We start from the raw sequence: 23,275 nt of genomic DNA, 5'->3' as shown, positions 1-23,275 counted from the left end.
GCCTTTGTTCCCTGCAGTAGAACATCAGCTCCTTTGAAGTGATCCTCAGCTCCATCAGCTCCACCCTCGGTCTTCTGCTCAACTTTGTTGGTGTTGGCGCAGTGGATAAGACGCATGCCTTTGGTGTGAGAGACCCGTGTTCGAATCCACTGAGAGACACCAATGTGTCCCTGAGCAAGACACTTAACCCATAGTTGCTCCAGAGGCGTGTGACCTCTGACATATATAACAATTGTAAGTCACTTTGGATAAAAGTGTCAGCAAAATGAAAAATCATGAATAAATGGTAATCTACTCCGCCATGGGGATCTTAAGTCCTGTCTGCTCAGCTGTGGTGGTCTACAGCTCTGCCCTGGTGCTCTTCAGCTCTGCTGGCTCCATCCTGGCTTCCTGCTCTGCCGGCTTCACCCTGGCCTCCTGCTCCGCCAGCTCCAGTTCTTCTTCCTGTCCATGGGACTGGTCCTCCATTCCATTCCTCCATCATGACTGATTAATGTTCACTCTCATACTCCGTGATTTTGATGTTTTCCCAACCTGCATCAATGGACATGGTCAATTAAGTAAATAACAATTTTAGTAGAACATGTGTGGAAGGTAAAGCATGTAAAGTTTTTACATAGTACAGAAGAACATGTAGACTATGATTCCAACATAGAAAACAACCTTGTATGTGTGTATTTTATTTTTATTTTTTACATATACATTTTTTTTCCACATAAAACGTATGATCAAAATAGTATGAAATTTTGCCTGATTTTGAGATCTCTTGTTAGAGAACATCGGAGGGTATTTAAAAACTTCATTTAAAAATCTGAAGATAAAATCAACCGATATTTATTAACAGTGTGTTTGATCTGATGACTATTCATATAATTGAGAACGTAAATGATTTTATTATTAATATTTTTATTTTTTTATCATTACTTAATTGAATTCACTTGGATTATTAAACCAACAATGTCTGATTGAAACCAATTCTGTGGGTATCCTGAACTAAAATTCATTTTCAGTATTACAAGTTCATCTTAATCTATACAGTTGCATCTCAATAAATTATAATGTCGTGGAAAAGTACATTTATTTCAGTAATTTAACTCAAATTGTGAAACTTGTGTATTAAGTAAATTCAATGCATACAGACTTAAGTAGTTTAAGTCATTGGCTATTTTAATTGTGATGATTTTGGCTCACATTTAACAAAAACCCACCAATTCACTATATCAAAAAATGTGAATATGGTGACATGTCAATCAGCTAATCAACTCAAAACACCTGCAATGGTTTCCTGAGCTTTCAAGATGGTCTCTCAGTTTGGTTCACTAGGCTACAAAATCAATTTTGGCTCAAATTTCGAAAAAAAAATACCAATTGACTATCTCAACAAATTAGAATACTTCATAAGACCAATACAATTTAAAATAAAATAAAAAATAGTGAATTGTTGGCCTTCTGGTGGAAGTATGTTCATTTACTGTAGATATACTCAATACTTAACCTGCCCACACTGCCAGAAGCACCAAAAGTTAAATGAACATGTTGTTGGTGTGCTTGACTGGCCAGCAAACTCACCAGACCTGAACCTCATAGAGAAATGGATCTTGTCATATATATTTTATAATTTATTTTGTGTTCCCCAGGACCTATCACAGAAAGATACCACAAATGTCTCTGCCAAAGATAAAAGAGGAAGGAAGAGAAAGGTAATCACTCTGTGCACTTTGCTGATGGTCCTTGTGATTAGGTTACATGACCAATAACATACTGTAACTGCCATAAATTAAATATTTGATTTGGTTTTAACAGATTGAAGCTGAACGAGACTCTGATACAGAAAACTCAAGCCCCACTTCAAGTGCTCCTGGGTTAGATTTATTATCAGCAGGTGCAGATTACCCTTTCAAACTCTGTAGATGTTTTCTTATTTTTAATGAAGCAACGCATATATAAATATGTGTGCTGTTTGTCTTTTTTCTTAAATAGGTGGACCAGTACCATTACTTAAGCGCAGAGGAAGGAAACCTAAAATGGAGAAATCACTGATTCTGCAACAACGAGCTTCAAAGGAGACATTGAGGTTAGGTGATAATTTACAAATGTTTGTTTAAAAAATATTACAGATGGATCTTTTTGTCATTTTGTCTCTTTGTAAAAAGTAAAGTTCACTTGCAAAAAGTTCACTTGCAGAACGCAAGCTTCTGGTGGTCACTTAAGTTTGAACTAGTGAGTTTAAGTATATTGGTCCCAGGGGTCGTCTTGTAGGCAAGCATCGGTACCTTGAATTTGATGTGAGCGTCTATTGGTAGCCAGTGTAACCTGATGAGGAGAGGAGTAACGTGAGTTTTTTTTTGGCTCATTGAAGACAACCCTCGCTGTTATATTCTGGATCAGTTGCAGGGGCTTGATAATACATGGCCCGCCAAGGGGGGCATTACAATAGTCCAGTCTGGAGAACAAGAGCTTGACAAAGAAGTTGTGTGGCTTGCTCTGACAGGAAGGGTCTAATCTTCCTATTGTTGTATAAGTCAAATCTGCAGGACCGGGTCATTATAGCAATATGTTCTGTGACTATGTCTCCACAATGCTGCAGCATATTGAAACCAAACTTAGTTTGTGTTATGACAACCATAATGTGAGGTTACCTGCACAGTTTAGCTCAGAAGATATATAAAAAATTTGTTAGCTTATTATTTTTTAACATATTGGCCAAAAAAAGACTAAGCTCTAAAGACCAGTCTTGCTGGCCAGAGTTACGCATTTCATATGGATAGATGAAACAATTTTGATGGCATGATGCTAAACTGCATCTGAATCTGTATTTCAGCGTAGCTTTGGCATATTTTATTTGTGAAATACGAGCACGTACATTAGAATCACTTGCGCATACATACATACAAGTGTTTCAAAGTGTATCGCAAGTTTTCAATGTGTATTGCAAGTGTTTCGTCTCAAACGGCCTCCCATATAAATAAGTACGTAGGTCTGCTTCTCTACATTGGTGTGATGGATCTGTCAAAAGTGAGGGACAATTTTCCAGCACTTCCTGGACATTGCAGTGACCAACAGCTTCATTTTACACAGACATACTTGTACACATGCACACTATATATATATATTTGCATAGAATTTTGTTCATCATTATTCCAGTTCATCATTATTCCGCTGGAGTGCTTGGCCCCGTAATTGCTGCTTGCAGCTATATTTATTATTATTATTCTTTATTATTATTATTCTTCCGCTCTGGGAGTCTATGGCTAAATGCTCAAACAAATTTTACGTAGCGCTTTCAAAAACAGACGTAATGCTGTATCTCCACAACGGTTTATCAAATTTTAATGGCTGGTAAAATTCTTGAATCATGCTAAACCATGTTAGCAACACTTAGCTCAGTGTTAAAGCATGCTACTAATGCAGTGAAACAGGAAGTTGCTGTAACTCAAGCAAGTAATGTCCGATCTGTATGATTAGAGTCCTGGCCTGAAGACATCTACATGGTTATAGTTATAGCGCCACCTACTGGCAACAGGAAGTGACATGTTTTACACTGGTATGCACTATTAGCAACACAGTAAAATATGCCATTGTGTGCTAAACATGCTAGAAATATTCTTAAACATGCTAGCAACACTTAGTGCCAAAAGCATGCTATTAATATTATGAAACAGGAAGTTGTTGTAACTCATGCATACAATTCCCAATCTGCCCCAGAATTCACAGTTTTATAAGAGTCCTGGCCTGAGCATAACTAAAGGTCAATGTTCAATTATAATTATAGCGCCACCTGCTGGCAACAGGAAATTACTTGTTTAACACTAACTTAAACATGCAATGTCCAATCTGCCCCAAACTTCACGTTTGGTAAGAGTCCTGGTCTGAAGACATCTACATGTCAATATCCAGTTATAGTCATAGCACCACCAAATGGCAGCAGGAAGTTTGGCACAAATAAGTGAATTTGATGCATTTATCCAACATTAATCACTTTAAAAGCATATTGCCTATTGTTCGCTGTTTCCCAACAGCCATTGGGTGACGGTGAGTCCGGGTGACAGGGCCCTTTCATAGCTGCTTGCAGCTTTAATTTTTCAAATTGGTATGTTTCTCCAGGCTGCGAAGAAATATAGAGCTCAGTATCATCAGCATAACAGTGAAAGCTAACACCGTGCTTCCTGATGATATCTCCCAAGGGTAACATGTAAAGCCTGAAAAGTAATGGCCATAGTACTGAGCCTTTAGGTACTCCATACTGCACTTCTATTCGATATGATACCTCTTTATTAACTGCAATGGATTGATGGCAGTCAGATAAGTACGATTTGAATCATGCTAATGCACTTCCATTAATGCCAGCAAAGATTTCTAGTCTATTCAAGAGATCAAATGTTGAGAACAAATGTTGCGGTCAATAGTGTCGAACACAGTACTAAGAGAGAGATACAACCACGATCAGATGATAAGAGCAGGTCATTTGTAACTCTAAGGAGAGCAGTCTCAGCACTATGATAAGGTCTAAATCCTGACTGGAAATACTCAGATACCATTTTTCTCTAAGAAGGAATATAATTGTGAGGAATACTGCCTTTTCTAGTATCTTAGATAGAAAAGGAAGATTCAAAATTGACATGTAATTAACTAGTTCTTTGGGGTCTAGTTGTATTTTTTTGATGAGAGGCTTAATAACAGCCAGTTTGAAGGTTTTGGGGACATATCCTAATGACTGACAAATTAATAATAGTCAGAAGAGGATCTGTGATAAGTAGTTAATAAAGTAATTGCTGCTGTGCTGTTGGGAAATGCCAACACCTTTTGAGGTTTTATTTTTTTTATTTAATTCAGTCACTGTATTGATTAATTAACCACATCAATAATTTAGCCACTTCATTCTTCAAATAGCAAAGCAAAACATGATTTCATGCACTAAATCTTTAAATTAAATTAAATTTTTGCATTTAGCAGACTCCTTTATCCAAAGTGACTTACAGTGCAATCAGGCTAACATTTTTAACCCACAACTTTTTGCACTGTTAACGCAATGCTCTACCACTGAGCCACAGGAACACAAATCTTTACGAAAAGAAATAATACTAACCATATATATATATATATATATATATATATATATATATATATATATATATATATATATATATATTCTTTTCTGCAGATTAGGAAAAGATGGGAAGAGAGATGACAGAAAAGGAGACAAGAGAAAGGGTAAGACAATAAATAGTGAAGTGCTATGCAGTCTACATAGTCACCTAATTAACTATTTGTTGTTATTCTTCAAATAAAGACATTTCTGCAGAGTCCAGACTGCAGAAGTTGCATGGGGATATTAAAACATCTTTGAAGATTGATAACCTTGTAAGTCCAGTCTCAAATTATATTTTTTTCCCTTCATTATTGTATATAGCTTTTAAACCTAATTTCTGTAATGTCAGCTGACACCTACAGACTGATATTGATGTTGTCTGTATAACAATTTGCTAATGCTCCTTTTGAAAGTAATGTATTAACCTTCTTGCTTATGTAACTATGCTGTAAGTAAATCTTCACTCTCTCCATTCTTAGGATGTGAAGAAATGTTTAGTTGCATTGGATGAGTTGAATTCATTGCATGTTACTACTCAACATCTTCAGAGACACTGTGAACTCATAGCTACTCTTAAAAAGGTATAATTAAAACATTTTTGAGCAACATTGGACAAAAGTCATGTTTGTAAATTAGAATTGAAAACTGAATTGTAAAAAATAAAATAAAACAATAAATAGAGTTTTGAATCATAGTTTTATATTGTCTTTACAGATCCGTCGGTTCAAAGCAAGCCAGGATGTGATGGACAAAGCCACAATGCTTTATAATAAGTTTAAAAGCATGTTTTTAATGGGAGAAGGAGAGTCAGTGCTCAGTCAAGTGCTCAATAAAAGTCTGACTGAACAGAGACAGTTTGAAGAGGCCAAGAGGGGAGTGCTAAAAAACACAGAACAGACCAAAGAACAGAAAGGTAAAAAACTGACTGCCACTTGCTTGTTTTTCTTCAGCTTACATTTTGGCATTACATATATATGAAGGTAATACAAAAATTCAATCATATGCATCATGGATGTTAAAATATGAAACTGTTTGTGCCAAGAAGCTTCTTAAGTGCGTGTGAGAGATGCATGGGCCAGCTTTGGATTTCTTGGAGATAACCCTTTCTGCTTTCATCAAACTCAAATCACTTTCATGAGAGCACTGAGTGTGGTAAACACATACAGGTGCTTCTCAATAAATTAGAATGTCAAGGAAAAGTTCATTTATTTCAGTAATTTAACTCAAATTGTGAAACTCATGTATTAAATAAATTAATTGCACACAGACTGAAGTAATCTAAGTCTTTGGTTCTTTTAATTGTGACAATTCACAAGTCACAAAAATGTATTGCCAATAAGCTGGCTGTTCACAGAGGTCTGTATCCAAGCATGTTAACAGAAAGTTGAGTGGAATGAAAAAGTGTGGAAGAAAAAGATGCACAACCAACCGAGAGAACCGCAGCCTTATGAGGATTGTCAAGCAAACTGGATTCAAGAATTTTAGAGAACTTCACAAGGAATGCACTGAGGCTGGGGGCAAGGCATCAAGAGCCACCACACACAGAAGTGTCAAGGAATTTGGCTACAGTTGTCGTATTCCTCTTGTTAAGCCACTCCTGTACCACAGACAATGTCAGAGGCATCTTACCTGGGCTAAGGGGAAGAAGAAATGGACTGTTGCCATTGGTCCAAAGTCCTTTATTCAGATGATAGCAAGTTTTTTATTTCATTTGTAAACCGAGGTCCTTGAGTCTGGAGGAAGGGTGGAGAAGCTCATAGCCCAAATTGCTTGAAGTCCAGTGTTAAGTTTCCACCGTCTGTGATAGTTTTGTCAAAAGACCCGGTACTTCGGTACCAAGTCGGTACTAAAAAAATTAAAATGTCACGGTACCAGGTTTCTTTAAGTACCGGTGGTACAGAGTACCCAGTCAAACCGATTCTTGATGCATACAGCGCTATGATTTCTACAAAGTAGAAAACGTGGACGGAATCTCAAAACCCAGTCATGAAAATGAAACTTACATTTTAATATGGACAGTCATGGAATTTGTCAAAGTTAGCATAAATTAATCAAAACAAATCTCCATATGGACCAGTATCTGTACCGAATACTGAAATTCTGGTACCGTGACAACACTAGTCTGTGATGATTTGGGGTGCAATGTCATCTTCTGGTGTTGATCCATTGTGTTTTTTGAAAACCAAAGTCACTGCACCCATTTACCAAGAAATCTTGGAGCACTCCATGCTTCCTTCTGCTGACCAGCTTTTTGAAGATGCTGATTTCATTTTCCAGCAGGATTTGGCACCTACCCACACTGCCAAAAGCAGCTCGCGCGCAGTGAGAAGATTTGTGAATGCGCTCACCCAAAGCACGCAAACCTGCGCCTCAGAACGCGCAAATATTAAGCTCTCTCTGAAGTATTGTGTTTAAATAAACAAATTCACACAAAAATTATGTCAAAATGCCCGTTTGGTAAGTATTCTACAGCAGACATAGCCGGCTGAACATAGGCCTACTGTATCAGTGCATTCTCTTAAAGTGACAGTCTTTATATTAATCGAACAGCAACAACAAAGAAATCACTCACTGCTCTTAATTAAAAAGCTTTTATAACTTTAATAAAGAATAATTTTTAATTTATACAGTCCAATATGCAATGCTGTTTTACATTTGATTACATGATTCAATTTCTGTTCCTAAAAACTTATGCTAGACCTGCCTAAAAAAAAAAAAAAAAACCTGAAAATCACTGTTTATTGTTTGTATCTTTACTCTATTGTATTTATTTGTGTTGTTGCTTGTAGTTGGATAGCATATCTTCTTCTTCTTTTTTTTATTAGAAAGTATAGTTTTTCAATAAATATAGCACATACCGAACTGTACCGAAAACCGTTACTCTAAAACCGTGAAACAAACTGAATCGTGAAAAAGTTGAACCGTGCTACCCCTAATATATATATATATATATATATATATATATATATATATATATTAGGCCATTTTAGTAAGTATTGTAAAATTATATATAAATTGCCTAGGCCTACATTCCATCGACGGCTAAGTTTCAGAAGAAACAGTCAAGCAACAGAGAAGGACAGCAGCTTGTGAGTGTTTTGTGTCGTTTTCTCCTTAGACTACTGTGTGATCGTCATTGCTAGGAAAGTTTTTGGTTTAAATTGTGTGTGTCTTACCCTGGTAAATACGTGCTGAAAGTGGCGCTTGGTTTTGCGTTTGCCTATCGCGGGACTGCACAGTTTCGATCTGCTAAATAGTGAGGCGCGGCCAAAGCCAGTGAAAGTACTTAATTAGCTGTTTTGAAAGCACTTGTCAGAAGAAACAGTCGAGCAACAGAGAAGGACAGCTGCTTGTGAGTGTTTTGTGTCGTTTTCTCATTAGACTACTGTGTGATCGTCATTGCTAGGAAAGTTTTTGGTTTAAATTGTGTATGTCTTACCCTGGTAAATACGTGCTGAAAGTGGCGCTTGGTTTTACGGGACTGCCCAGTGTAAAGACAATCGACTCTACCTGCCCGACTCCACCGAGCAAGGACACCGACAGGGCACTTGAGTATTGCTTTTCTCCTCTTTCTTTACTTTTTGTATACCTTGTTCTCAAGTATCTCTTACACTTGTAGTCACTATGTGCTTTCAGATCTCTACTATCACTACTAACACTCGGAGAGCACGCTATGTAGGAAGGCCTGTCTGACAAACCTACGGCCTGTCCCTCTGACCTCTACTACTACGCTCTCTATTCCAGTTGGTCTCTGGAACTGCCAGTCTGCAGTTAACAAAGCAGACTTCATTTCTTCTATTGCTACTCATTCTCAACCTCATGGCACTGACAGAGACTTGGATCAAACCTGAAGATACTGCCACCCCTGCAGCCCTCTCCACTAATTTCACTTGTTCCCACACTCCTCGTACCACTGGGAGGGGTGGAGGTACAGGTCTCCTTATATCAAAATAATGGAAACTTGATCTTCAGCCATCACTTACAGGTACTGGTTCATTTGAATCACATGCCATTACTGTAACCCACCCTGTTAAAATCCACTTTGTGGTAATTTATCGTCCCCCAGGTCAATTGGGAAACTTCTTGGAGGAGTTGGATGTGCTGCTATCAAACTTTCCTGAAGATGGTACTCCTCTGGTACTGCTTGGTGACTTCAACATCCACCTAGATAAGCCCCAGGCTGCTGACTTCAAAACTCTGCTCACCTCATTTGATCTCAAGCTAGTGTCTACTACAGCGACTCACAAATCAGGCAACCAACTGGACCTCATCTACACACGCTGTTGCTCTGTGGACAACTCTTCAGTTGCTCCACTGCACACCTCAGACCACTTCCTCATTACTGCTAACCTAGCACTTACTCCTGAAGTGCCTCACACTCCAACGCAGGTCACCTTTCGACGGAACCTACGCTCACTCTCTCCATCTCGCCTATTTTCTGTGGTTTCATCCTCACTTCCTGCACTCTCTCAGTTTTCTGCTCTGGACACGAACAGCGCTACGGACACTCTTTGCTCCACTTTAACATCTTGCTTGGACAACTTTTGCCCAATCCCAAGGATCCAATCCCCACTCACCTCCTTCAAGCGATCTCTTCTTCAGTCATACCTTCGCTTACTCACATTATCAACTCCTCTCTTCACTCTGGAACATTTCCCTCAGCATTCAAGCAGGCTCAGATAAGCCCACTGCTCAAGAAACCATCTCTAAATCCAGTGCTTTTTGAAAACTACAGAACGGTATCCCTTCTTCCATTCATTGCAAAGACGCTTGAGCGAGCTGTTTTCAACCAGCTTTCTATGTTCCTTGTACAGAACAACCTCCTGGACAGCAACCAATCTGGCTTCAAAATTGGCCACTTAACTGAGACTGCTCTGCTCTCGGTTACTGAAGCCCTGCGACTAGCAAGAGCAGCTTCAAAATCCTCGGTACTCATCTTACTGGACCTGTCTGCTGCTTTTGACACTGTTAATCACCAGATTCTCCTGTCCACCCTCAGAAAGATGGGCATCTCTGGAACTGCACTCCTGTGGGTTAAGTCCTACCTCTCTGACAGATCCTTCAGTGTGTCTTGGAGGGGTGATGTTTCAAAGTCACACCACCTTGCTACTGGGGTTCTTCAAGGCTCAGTACTTTGACCACTTCTCTTCTCCATCTACATGACATCATTAGGATCTGTCATTCAGAAGCATGGCTTTTCTTATCACTGCTACGCTGATGACACCCAACTATACTTCTCATTCCAGCCAGATGACCCGACGGTAGCTGCTCGCACAGCTAGAGTGTTATTTCTAGCTGGATGAATGACCATCACCTTCAGCTTAACCTTACGAAGACAGAACTCCTGGTGATTCCAGCTAACCCATTGCTTCATCACAACTTCTCTATATAGCTGGGCTCATCAACCATTACTCCTTCTAGGACAGCCAGAAACCTAGGAGTTGTGATGGATCAGTTAAGCTTCACAGACCACATTGCTGCAACGACCCTGTCCTGCAGGTTTGCCTTATACAACATTAGGAAGATTAGACCCTTCCTGTCAGAGCAAGCAACCCAACTTCTTGTCCAAGCTCTTGTTCTCTCCAGACTGGACTATTGTAATGCTCTCCTGGCGGGCCTTCCTGCATGTACTGTCAAGCCTCTGCAGTTAATCCAGAATGCAGCAGTGAGGGTTGTCTTCAATGAGCCGAAAAAAGCTCACGTTACTCCTCTCCTCATCAGGTACACTGGCTACCAGTAGCCGCTCGCATCAAATTCAAGGTACTGATGCTTGCCTACAAGACGACCACTGGCACGGCACCAACTTACCTAAACTCACTGGTTAAATCTTATGTGCCCTCCAGAAGTTTGCGCTCTGCAAGTGAACGACGCCTTGTGGTGCCATCCCAAAGAAGTTCAAAATCACTCTCACGGACCTTTTCCTGGAATGTGCCCAGCTGGTGGAATGACCTCCCAATCTCAGTTCGTACAGCTGAGTCTTTACTCATTTTCAAGAAACATCTAAAGACTCGTCTTTTTCGCCTGCACTTAACCAACTAACACTAGCACTTTTCCTTTTCTTGTCTTTTCATTTATAAAAAAAAGAAGAAGAAAAAAAAAACCTGGCTATGCGTTCTATACTAGACTAATTGAGACTTGTCATGGCACTTGTATACTGTAGTTGTTCTCTTGTTGACCTGACTGCTTCTATTGTTCTCATTTGTAAGTCGCTTTGGATAAAAGCGTCTGCTAAATGATTAAATGTAAATGTAAATGTTCTTTCTTAAAAAAAAAAAAAAAAAACTGACGTCATCTATGTTTACACGGATGTCACACTCTGACCTGTGCGTTCGCTTCATCTCAAACTCTCGTTCACTGTCAGAGTCAACTGTTCGTGCTTGGTAATGATGGCTGCGGCTGCAGTAAACAAAATGTTTGCGGTCACTGTTCAAAGTCATATGGGTTCGGGCACCATAATACATCTAAAAAATTCATTAAAACAGCTCGACACCGCTTTAACTTGGCACAAAGTTCTGGAAAAACTGTGCCCAGATCTTTTCCCATCCCTTTTCCCGTAAGGATGGGTACCGAAACCCGGTATTAAAATGGCCCCAGGGCTAAATTATGAAAGACCGTAGTATCAGTAGGATCTGACGGTATCGGTTCTGCTTTCGGTACTGGAGGGGAAAAAAATTTATGTACTATGTATTTTTGCTTAATAATGTTGTTGTGCACATTTTATCTCACCAAACATTTCTAATGTGCGATCATATTAAGACGTTTGTCTGTGAAATCTGCGAGATCTCTCATGCGCGCCGCGGAGGCTGTCAGTCACAAACACACACCACAACGAGCGCGGCACACGCAGACACATAACACTATGAAAACGTCTCGGTTACGTATGGTAACCTTCATTCCCTGAAGGAGGGAACGGAGATGCCACGTCGGTGACCGACGAATATGGGATATCGCTTCGATAGACCAATCTACTTCGAGTGTAAACTAAACGAGCCAATGCACATTGGCATGCAATTATTGCATCCAGCTGCCGCTGATCACTGCGTGAGTATAAGAAGGCAGCAGGTGCAATGCATTCCAGATTTCGCTGAGGAGCCGAGCCCGGGACCTGGCAGCTCAGTGGTGGTACAGCAACCATGGCGACGGGACATGGCGTCTCCGCTCCCTCCTTTGGGGAACGAGGGTTACCATACGTAACCGAGACGTTCCCTTTCAGTCGGTCACTCTCGACGCCACGTCGGTGACCGACGAATATGGGATCCTTCAAAGCGCCATGGGTGCTGCCCCTTCCAGCGCCCTGTGCGAGCTGCCTGCGCCCCTATTAGGTGTAGGCCGGGGCTCAGAACAAGTAGCTCCACTCACCGTTGTCAAAGCACTACCTCACTGGGTGAGATTGGATAACACTGAGAAAACGTACCCGGTCCGCTTGGAACCGGGACGCTGCGGAAGCCCCATCCTTCCGGAAGGTCTCGGAGGCAAATACACATATTCAAGATTCAAGGTTTTTATTCCTCACATACAAAATTATATATAGCATATATAACCAGCAGTGAAATGTGAGTCAGGTCCGCTCCATGGACAGTGCAATTATTAAAGAAAACAACACAGATGAAAATATACATAAATATAGCTATGTAAGAATGAAATAAAAGTAAACAATAAAAATATAAGAATAAAATATAAAAAAAAGATGTATATATTGTATAATTAAATATATAACGCAAAATAATGTGCATGAAAGTAAACTGTAGTTTAAATATTAAGATATACAGGGATGTACAATGTGCATATGTGCATTACACTGTAGTATTAAATCTTAAGATACACTGGAATGTAAAAGAAGCAAATGTGCAAACAGGGTGACACTGTCAGTGTGTCTATGTGAGGTAGTGAATGATGAATATCTTACTGATAAAGTGTTTTTGAGTTTAGGAGCCTGATGGCCTGGGGGACGAAACTCCTCCTGAGTCTCTCGGTTTTTGCCATCAGGCTACGGAAGCGCTTACCAGATGGCAGCAAAGTGAAAAGGTGTTTACTGGGGTGGGTGGAGTCTTTGATGATTTAAGCAGCTCTGCTTCTGCAGCGTTTGAGATAGATGTCCTGCGAGAGGGTATCCGTTCAGAAGTATACGGAGAAATTTGAGGTGAATGAAAACCCTCTTGGGAAGGCAGAAGTCTGCCAGGGAAACACGGGCTCTAAGGCTATACCGTGGACTATACACATACGAGTACCGCTTGGGTCTCAATATGGAACCCACCCTTCCATGGTTCTCACGGATACATCATGAAGGCCTGGCGCCGGACGTTCCGCCGCATCCAGCTGCTTAGGGTGATGGAGGATCTCAACAGGGTCTACAGTACGGACACTCTGGAGTAGTTTAAGCAAGCCGACACTAACCGTGGCCTCTCAGTGCCACTACCCGTTTGAGGTGAGAACACAGGAGGATACCAGCTCTACACGAAGGCTATAGAACCTAGCGAACGTGTTAGGGGTCGCCCAGACCGCAGCTCTACAAATATCTGTCAATGAGGCGCCACGAGCCAGCGCCCAGGAGGATGCAACACTTCTAGCTGAGTGAGCTCGCAACCTGAACGGCAAGGGCACATCCTGAGCCTGATAAGCCAGGGTTATGGCATCCACAATCCAGTGGGCCATCCTCTGCTTAGAGACGGCACTCCCCTTCTGCAGGCCTCCGTAACAGACAAAGAGCTGGTCTGAGGTCCTGAAGCTTTGTGTCCGGTCTATGTAGCACCTTAATGCTCAGACGGGACAAAGCAAAGCCAGGGCTGGGTCTGCCTCCTCCAGGGGCAGCGCTTGCAGGTTCACCACTTGGTCTTTGAAGGGTGTAGTGGGAACCTTGGGCACGTAGCCAGGCCGAGGCCTCAGAATTACCTGGGAGTCAGCCGGCCCAAACTCTAGACCGCAATCGGGCATCTTCGGGGGTCTTCTCGGCAAGAAGAACGCCACTCGACGAACAGGTTCCACTTCAAGGCGTAAGCGTGTTACGTAGACGGTGCTCTTGACGAAGTGATAGTGTTCGCTACCTCTTGGGGTAGGTCACCTAGAACCTCCGCGTCCCGTCCAGGGACCAGACTTGGAGTTTCCAAAGGTCTGGACGCAGTGCCAAATGGTACCCCATCTCTGAGTCAGTAGATCCTTTGTCAGAAGAATTGGCCAAGGAGGGGCTGTCGCAAGGAGCACTAGTTCGGGGAACCAGGTCCGCGTGGGCCAATACGGCGCTACTAGCAAGACTTGCTCCTCGTCCTCCCGGACTTTGCACAGTGTTTGTGCGAGAAGGCTCACTGGGGGAAACGCATACTTGCGTAGGTCCCGCGGCCAGCTGTGTGCCAGTACGTCCGTGCCGAGAGTTCCCTCGGTCAGGGAGTAGAAAAACCAGTGAGAGGTCTCTAGAGCAGCAAACAGGTCTACCTTAGCGGCTCTGAACCGCCTCCAAATCAGCTGGACCGTCAGGGGATGAAGGGGTAATTCTCCCGGGAGCATTGCTCGAGACAGCTTGCCGGCTGTACGACTGAGCAGGCCTGGAATGTGAATGGCACGAAGTGACCTCAGAACCTTCTGACTCCAAAGGAGGAGGTGGCGGGCGAGTTGCGACATGCAACGAGAGCGCAGACCACCTTGTGGGTTGATGTACGCAACAGTCGCAGTGTTGTCCATTCGGACCAGCACATGCTTGCCTCGTAAGAAACCTTTGAGACGGTTCAAGGCAAGGTGCGCTGCTAACAACTCTAGGCCCCCCAGCCGGTGGTGGAGGCATCCGTGTAAACCACAGCATGCCTGGAGATCTGCTCTAGGGGCACCCCTGCCCAGAGAAATGCAAGAAGTGACCACAGAGTGAGGGTTGGGCGACAGGCCGGTGTAACTTGGACCCGGTGAGTGCCGCGCTTCCACGCCCACCTTGGGACTCGGCCATAAAGCCAGTGCTGGAGCGGTCTCATATGTAATAGGCTGAGCGGTGTAAGTGCCGCTGCGGCCACCATATGCCCCAGGAGCCTCTGAAAGAGTTTCAGTGGGGCCGCTGTCCTGCTCTTGAATGTATCCAAGCAGGCTAGCACCGACCGCGCACGTTCCTCTGTGAGGCGTGCTGTCTGTTCGACCGAATCCAACTCCATACCGAGAAAAGAGATCCTCTGCCACGGTGAGAGTTTGCTCTTTGCTCATTGCTGAAATTTCCACATCTTCATGGAGAGAGCACAAGTGCCCGAAGGCTTTGGGGAAAAAAATTAGAAAGCGGCGTGCCTAGCGTTTTCCACGCGTTTTTAGATGCGATATGTGAGCGGCCCTTTACAGTACGAAAACTCCTGCTTAATACAAAGAGTGACGATGGCGGAGAGAGCAAAACGTTCCAAAGTGTGGTTATACTTCACTAGAGTTGATGCAGACAACGCTTGTTGTCATAAGTGCAACACAATTTTTGCATGTAAGGGCGGAAACACAAGCTATCTGTCAAAGCATCTTTCAAAAGTGCATTATGTGCAGACAGAGAAATGCCTAACACAACACAAAGTAACACAACACAAAGTACCGATAATAATACCGTTAAAGTACCGGACCGTTAAGCAGTATCGGTAAGAGTAGTAATACCGTTAAAACCTTAACGATACCCATCCCTATTCTCCCGTCTAGTCTAAAACCGTGACCGTGTCGACTGTCACTTTATGTTCGAAAATCTATTGCATGAATCGATTGGACCAACCAAGTTTCGAAAACGAAAATAGGAAATTGATTTTAACGACCTTCTCTCGGAGTGCGTCTTTTTTTTTTTTTTTTTTTTTTGGAACATGCGTCACACAGCAACTGCAGCTTCGGACACACATGCATAACAGCAAATAATACTTATGCACAATGTTTCTCTTTTTACAACAGAAATGTGAATTCTGCCGGTATTCAGACAGTCTCATGCATACAGATACTGATTCGGGCTAGAATCGCCGTATGCGATTTTTTGTTGTTGTTGACATTTCTAATCGTAAACACAGCCATGTTGAAGCCTGCAGTAAATGTTTTGCATTGTTATGGCAGTCCACTCTGCTTATTGTTTTTCGAGAATGTTGCACTCCTGTTTGTCATTGTACACGTAACTTAATGCAATAAATCATCAGAAATATTGGTATTTACAAATATATTGAATCTTTACATTCGTCCTGCCTGTTGTCCGCGGATTTACCTATATTTGGTGTTATTTGCTGTATAAAATGCATCTAGACATGCTAAATCGATTTTACAATCGATTCAATGAACACTTGTCACTCAAATGGCATTGCACTCAAATCACTTGTCTCTCATTTGTAGGTTGCATTGGCACCTAGCGGTGGATGCAAGTAAAACAGTATAACAGTACCTCATTTTTTTCTTCTCACCTGAAATTCATGCAATTAACATGTTTTTGACAAAGATTTCAATTTGTTTGTGGTCTATATAGCCTGAATCAAAATGAGGTTCGCAATGATGCGCCCGAAGGCACGGGTTGAAGACCCAGTCAGTGACGTTACGATATGCTAATTTGTTTAAAATCATACCTACGTGATCACCATCACCAAACTTTTTTTTTTTTACATTGAAACTACCGACCCTTTTTAAAAAAAATTTTAAGGATGGCCTTATATATAATACATATATAAGCAAATCACTAAAACCAATGATTCAATTGATAAAGATATAGTAGGTGCTTCTAAAACAAAATCACATATCCTAGTGAGGATGCATCCTTCCTAGACCAGTTCTTCTAAGCATTAAACGCTAGAATGAGATGGTCTAAAAAGTGTGCATGTCTGTGTCATAAAACCCCCACGGCACAAAAATACCAGTGCAATATTATTTCAAATAGGTCAAAAAAAAGGTGATGCTTTCCTGCTCACCTGCTTTCAAATGGAGCGGCACTTAATAGACAGAGCCATAGATCACTGACAAGCTGTGCAATATTGTGTTCATTATCCCAGATGAATTGCCTTCGATAATAAATGCGATATTGTGTAGTTTGTAAGTGATCTATGGCTCTGTCTATTAAATGCCGCTCCAATTATTAGCAGGTGATGGCAATTTAGCGGTAATCACAGAACCAGATTTACTGACTAGATGCGCATGATCATATTGTTAGATATATCACCCAGCCCTACATACATATACAAAGGATCACAGTGTATTCAACTATTATCTATTACATTCATAATAACATCAAAGGAAACAACAGAATGAAAAAAAAAAAATCTATGGGGGAAGACTTAAAGAGTTCCAAAAAGAAAAGGATTAAAAAATTCTATATATCCGTTTCAATTCTTTCTTTAAATTTATTAGTGAGGCAGTATTTACTGGGTAAACTCCAGACCTCTTTCCATTCAATCGGTTTATACATCGAGTTCCAAAAAGGTTTGCATTTAGGCAATACTGTAGTAAAGAGCTGTCCATTATTCTTAAATAACTGCCTCACCAAAATTATACCGTTGTCGTACTAATTTCTATAAAATAAAGATTTATTTTTAAACTTAATATATTTGTTGTTCCAAATCACAGAGTTGTGTGGAGAAAAGTTATGCTTAAAAAGGAGCATACATAATAAAAATAATAAAAATAAATAAATAAATAACTATTTATGAAAAGAAGAAAGCTTTATCAGAACCTTGTTTACATCAAAATGACACCTCAAAAAAAAATTATACCCCCCAACTTATCAAAAATTGATTCAGTGTTGATATTTCAAATGTTGTCTTTAGAGTTCAAGTAGTTCTTCATCCATTTGTTCTTAAATACACAATTAGCAGTATTAAAGTTGAGTACATTTAGACCATCATCTTCAACTGGGTTACATATAACTGTTCTTTTTAAATAATGTAGTCTGTTCTTTCAGATGAAATTGAACAACAGAGTATCCACTTATTTTATAACAGATTGTGGAATGTCTAATACAGGAGACACACACTCACCTAAAGGATTATTAGGAACACCTGTTCAATTTCTCATTAATGCAATTATTGAATCAACCAATCACATGGCAGTTGCTTCAATGCATTTAGGGGTGTGGTCCTGGTCAAGACAATCTCCTGAACTCCAAACTGAATGTCAGAATGGGAAAGAAAGTTGATTTAAAGCAATTTTGAGCGTGGCATGGTTGTTGGTGCCAGACGGGCCGGTCTGAGTATTTCACAATCTGCTCAGTTACTGGGATTTTCACGCACAGCCATTTCTAGGGTTTACAAAGAATGGTGTGAAAAGGGAAAGACATCCAGTATGCAGCAGTCCTGTCGGTGAAAATACCTTGTTGATGCTAGAGGTCAGAGGAGAATAAGCCGACTGATTCAAGCTGATAGAAGAGCAACTTTGACTGAAATAACCACTCGTTACAACCGAGGTATGCAGCAAAGCATTTGTGAAGCCACAACACGCACAACCTTGATGCGGATGGGCTACAACAGCAGAAGACCCCACCGGGTACCACTCATCTCCACTACAAATAGGAAAAAGGGGCTACAATTTGCACGAGTTCACCAGTTGAAGACTGGAAAAATGTTGACTGATCTAATGAGTGTCGATTTCTGTTGAGACATTCAGATGGTAGAGTCAGAATTTGGCATAAACAGAATGAGAACATGGATCTATCATGCCTTGTTACCACTGTGCAGGCTGGTGGTGGTGGTTGTGTAATGGTGTGGGGAATGTTTTCTTGGCACACTTTAGGCCCCTTAGTGCCAATTGGGCATCGTTTAAATACCACAGCCTACCTGAGCATTGTTTCTGACCATGTCCATCCCTTTATGACCAACATGTACCCATCATCTGATGGCTACTTCCAGCAGGATAATGCACCATGTCACAAAGCTCGAATCATTTCAAATTGGTTTCTTGAACATGACAGTGAGTTCACTGTACTAAAATGGCCCCCACAGTCACCAGATCTCAACCCAATAGAGCATCTTTGGGATGTGGTGGAACGGGAGCTCCGTGCCCTGGATGTGCATCCCACAAATCTCCATCAACTGCAAGATGCTATCCTATCAATATGGGCCAACATTTCTAAAGAATGCTTTCAGCACCTTGTTGAATCAATGCCATGTAGAATTAAGGCAGTTCTGAAGGCGAAAGGGGGTCAAACACAGTATTAGTATGGTGTTCCTAATAATCCTTTAGGTGAGTGTATACACTAAGCATGACAACCTTTCAGTTTTGAATAATAATATTCTGCCTTTTAATGATAGATCTCTCATTAACCATGAATTATATTTTTGTTTAATTTACCTAATTATTAATGGAAAGTTTAAATGACTTCTCTCCTTTTGATCCTTACATATCTTAATACCTAAATAATCTACTGTCTTCTTTACTGGAATACAAAGTATGTTTTTTAATAATTACATGTTTTCAAGGGAAATAACTAAAATTTGTAATTTTTTAACATAAACCGGATACAGATGAGAAAATATTAAGGCATTCAATAGCTTTCAGTGTCTTGGTAACTTTTTTTTGTTGTTGTTAGTGTCGTCCGCTAATTGAGAACACTTTAACTCTTTCTCCAAAAGTCTAATTCCTCTAGGGTAGGGTACCGAAACCCAGTGTCAATATGGAACATATACCTATGGAACCGGTATGCACTGAACTGAATCAGAACGCAGATTTCGGTGCCTCATTTCGGTGCCTCTTAAATGCCTAAGCGATCGATTGAAATATATTTCCTGGTTCTCTGAAATGTAGCCTACACAAAAAGCATGTGTGTTGCTAGGCTTTTTTAGCGTGGCTTTAGCATTAGCCATAAACTACACAAATTTGCGATCGCCTCAGAGTCGGTCCTCTTAAATTTCACATGAAAACAGCGTCAGATCTGTCTCCTTCCCGTCTTTCAGCGCGCTCTTCAGTCCGCAGACCGTGGCAGAGCAGCTCGCGCGGACTCAAACAGAAGGTGTTTGAGGTCTTGGACACAAGGTGTGTTTATCGATAGATTGTTAGAATATCTGTATCTGTGCAGTTCTTTGTCGTAAATACAGTTTACAAAAGGTTACGAGGGAGCAATCGGTTTCCATCTACTGTAAAGTTTTCACTCCGTTCACCGCTCATCACACAGCAGCTGTGTCCTCCAGCGAAAATCTAGGCCTTAACACATATGAACACATACTTTAATTATACTTATTTAAATATGCTTAATTTAATTATACGTAATTTATACATACACTACTGTGCAAAAGTCTTAGCCACGTTAGTATTTTCACCCCAAAGAATGGTGTTCGGACAGTTATTTCTATATTTTGCCTCGGTGTGTCAGTAGAAAATATCAGTTAAATTTCCAAACATTCATTTTGCCATTAATGTTAATAATAATCTAGTGAGATTTTTGAATGCACTGAATGCATTCAAAAATTTCACTAGATTATTATTAAATATGGCAAAATGATTGTTTGGAATTGTAAACTGATATTTCCTACTGACATACTACAGCAAAATATATAAATAATTGGCTTAAAACTGGTAACACTTTATAATAACGTTCTGTTATAAGTCATTTATAAATTATTAGTTAATGATGAACTAATCATTTACAAAAAATGACTATATGCAGGGCTTAAAGTATTCCGGCACCGTGCCGGATCTCTGGCGTGTGGCCGTGAGGAAAAAAATATAATAATATTTGAGAGCCTGCGCATGCAGTTTAATATTTTCGTGCCAATTTATTTCTTCTACCAATCATATGAGAGGAACGCAGCTTTAACTAACGTTACAAGCCTATCAGAAGCAGAGAAGGGCGTGTCCTTGCAACACAGTTTGATTGACGCCCATACGTCAATGTCACGTTAGCGTTGTCGGAGAAAAAAAAATGGAGCGCAGATTTATAAAGCCTGGGGATGATGTCCTAGACTCCTAGCAATAGATAAAGGACTCAAAAATAAATGGCGCTTTTTGGCAGTTGGTGCAAAAACAGACAGCACTGGGCTTGTTTCTGCATGATTTGCTCGAGGAAGCTTAGAAAGAAAGTGCTTGCTGGCTATGATTTATGTTGCGTTCCAGGCAACCCGTAACCCGTCTTTTTCCAACCTTAAACCCGTGAAAGTGCACTGGAACGGCAGTCAAACCCTTGACTTCCCACCTGTGAACTCGTACTAGATCGATGTACTCCGAGTTCTGACGTCACACAGCACGCGAAACAACAGTGACAGCCCCTACGGATAACACTGCCTACGGATGCAGTGTTTATGCACGTGGTACACGTTAAAAATAGATTTTAGGACAATGTAACGTTGCAATGAAATTAATAATCTAGCTAAATTTCCTTGCACTCAGAAAGTTTGGCGTGACTTGCCTGGAATGGTACAAAATCATTAATCGAGGTTTGAAATAGTGACTTACGAGCTCAAAAACCTGCCTGGAACGCAGCACCAGACTCCGGTCATAGAGCCGCTGCCTGTGCACTCAAACTTACCACGACGTTGCTGGGAGTAGAGACCTGCACGGGAGGGATTTTTCAGTCCCGCTCCCGCAAAAAATGTGTTATTTTCTCCCGCTCCCGCCCGAAAAATCCCGCGGGTAAACGTATAGCAGTTTTTTTTTAATACATTGCATATTCTGCCTGCTACTCTTTTATTTTTTCACATGCTCCCCTGTTGAATATAAATGTAAAAAAGACACGGAAAATAAACAAATGTTTCATTTTATTTCCGTTTAATTAAAAGTATGAACATGAACAAGGAACATAGAACATAGAAATACAGTAAAAAAGAAATGTAAATAAAAAATATATACCTATAATAATTAGGCTATATAGCCTAATAAATTATATAATAATAATAAACCTGGATTTATTTCATGTTCAAAGGAAAAGTAGTTTATGGGGCCTGTGCAATTCCTTCAAACATTTAACAAAAAATATCCTTATTCCTCAATAACAAAATAGACAAATTTTTAATATTTAGCTAAATAAATAAAAATAAACTGAATTTACAAAAAAAAAAAAACTGTACGACTACTTGTGCCCATGCAGGAATATCATGTCGTTCACTGTTGAGAGCTTCAGTTTAATCCTTCTCTGCTCCAGTATGCGACCACAAATACTGAAAGCCCTGCGCTAGCTGGAATGCAAAGTACATGGCGACGGCGTCTTTTACACCACTGGAGGACATCATCCGGTCTACGTGCTTCTAATCCATCCAACTTGACCCTTAAATATCTCGCTATTTCGGAATCGAATTACACAACGCTGTCTATGGTATCATATTATAAATAAAGGTCTATTTGTTTCTAGTTATTTTATTTTGTTAGATATTTCCACTTTGCGGGAGTCCCGCAAATAATTTTATTTTTCCGCAACCCGCACACAATAATATCTTGCCGCCCGCATCCGCATTCACCCATCAAATATTGTCCCGCGCCGCACTCGGTGGCGCTGGGTCCCGCGGTACTCCCGCGGGAGTGCAGGTCTCTAGCCGGGAGCAACTATTAGCTGACACACCGTTGTCTATGACTGACCGTGTCTGCGATTAAAATATACGTGTGTGCACATTTATACCAGAATATGATTTGTCATTCAGAATTTCGCAGCCACTGGTCACCCTGTGTAGAAAACTGGCAGAAGACAAAAAAAGCGTTAACTAGCCTGTTGGTTTCAAATGAACATGCGAGTTACATCCCAGAAAAAAGTGATAATAGCCTTGATTTCACTTCTAATCTTCAGTTTAGCAGTTCAGTTCTTTAAGCACGTTGAGCACTTAATTATTTAAGCACTTTAAGCACTTGTTATTGTTTAGAAGAAAACACTTTATTTGACATAGTACTTTTAAATAAATGGTGCCAAACATAATAATTGAAGAGATTCATGTCTACACTCAAAAAAAAAATTTGTTGAACGAACTTAATTAAATTAAGGAAAGGTTTTCCACGAAATTGAATTACATTGTTCCAACAATATCTAATTTTTTGTTTGATATGATTTGTTGTAATCTTGTTGTATGAACTTGAATTAATTTAGTCAAGACTTCAAAAAAAAAGTGTTATTCCTACTAGATAAAGTTTTGCCATCCCTAATAGAGAAAATCTTTTCAGGTTAACTAGGTCTAATTTTGCCATGCCAACTCTAAAAAATAATGCCCTGTTAACTACATTTAATTGTGTCATGTCTAATATATCTAACAAAGCCATGTCAACAATATACATTTTTGTCCTGCCTACTAGATAAAATTGCCAACATTAGAATTTTAG

At 40.5% G+C, this 23,275-nt stretch overlaps 1 protein-coding gene and 1 long non-coding RNA gene across 4 annotated transcripts in view; one reads left to right on the top strand and one right to left on the bottom strand.

The window, feature by feature from the left end:
- LOC132143662 (uncharacterized) overlaps positions 1 to 23,275 on the bottom strand; it is a 939,337-nt gene that overhangs the window by 755,721 nt on the left and 160,341 nt on the right. The gene's annotated exons all lie outside the window — the stretch shown is intronic.
- The window catches only part of psip1a (PC4 and SFRS1 interacting protein 1a), a 101,909-nt gene that overhangs the window by 43,853 nt on the left and 34,781 nt on the right, over positions 1 to 23,275 (top strand). Inside the window, exons 7-14 of one of the 3 annotated variants that reach the window (XM_059554080.1) lie at positions 1,638 to 1,700; positions 1,804 to 1,882; positions 1,981 to 2,074; positions 5,162 to 5,211; positions 5,291 to 5,361; positions 5,569 to 5,670; positions 5,804 to 6,002; positions 6,444 to 6,880. In XM_059554080.1, coding sequence (XP_059410063.1) covers positions 1,638 to 1,700; positions 1,804 to 1,882; positions 1,981 to 2,074; positions 5,162 to 5,211; positions 5,291 to 5,361; positions 5,569 to 5,670; positions 5,804 to 6,002; positions 6,444 to 6,466 — 681 coding nt within the window. In that variant the 3' untranslated portion in view covers positions 6,467 to 6,880. Of the gene's footprint in view, positions 1 to 1,637; positions 1,701 to 1,803; positions 1,883 to 1,980; positions 2,075 to 5,161; positions 5,212 to 5,290; positions 5,362 to 5,568; positions 5,671 to 5,803; positions 6,070 to 6,443; positions 6,881 to 23,275 lie in introns of those variants that run through there. The other 2 variants (XM_059554078.1, XM_059554079.1) reach the window with 2 other exon arrangements.

Source organism: Carassius carassius, chromosome 7 (assembly GCF_963082965.1).
Source record: "Carassius carassius chromosome 7, fCarCar2.1, whole genome shotgun sequence".
NCBI classification, from domain to species: Eukaryota; Metazoa; Chordata; class Actinopteri; order Cypriniformes; family Cyprinidae; genus Carassius; species Carassius carassius.
Note: the sequence above shows the minus strand (reverse complement) of the source record. Positions and strands in the feature narration are given on the sequence as shown.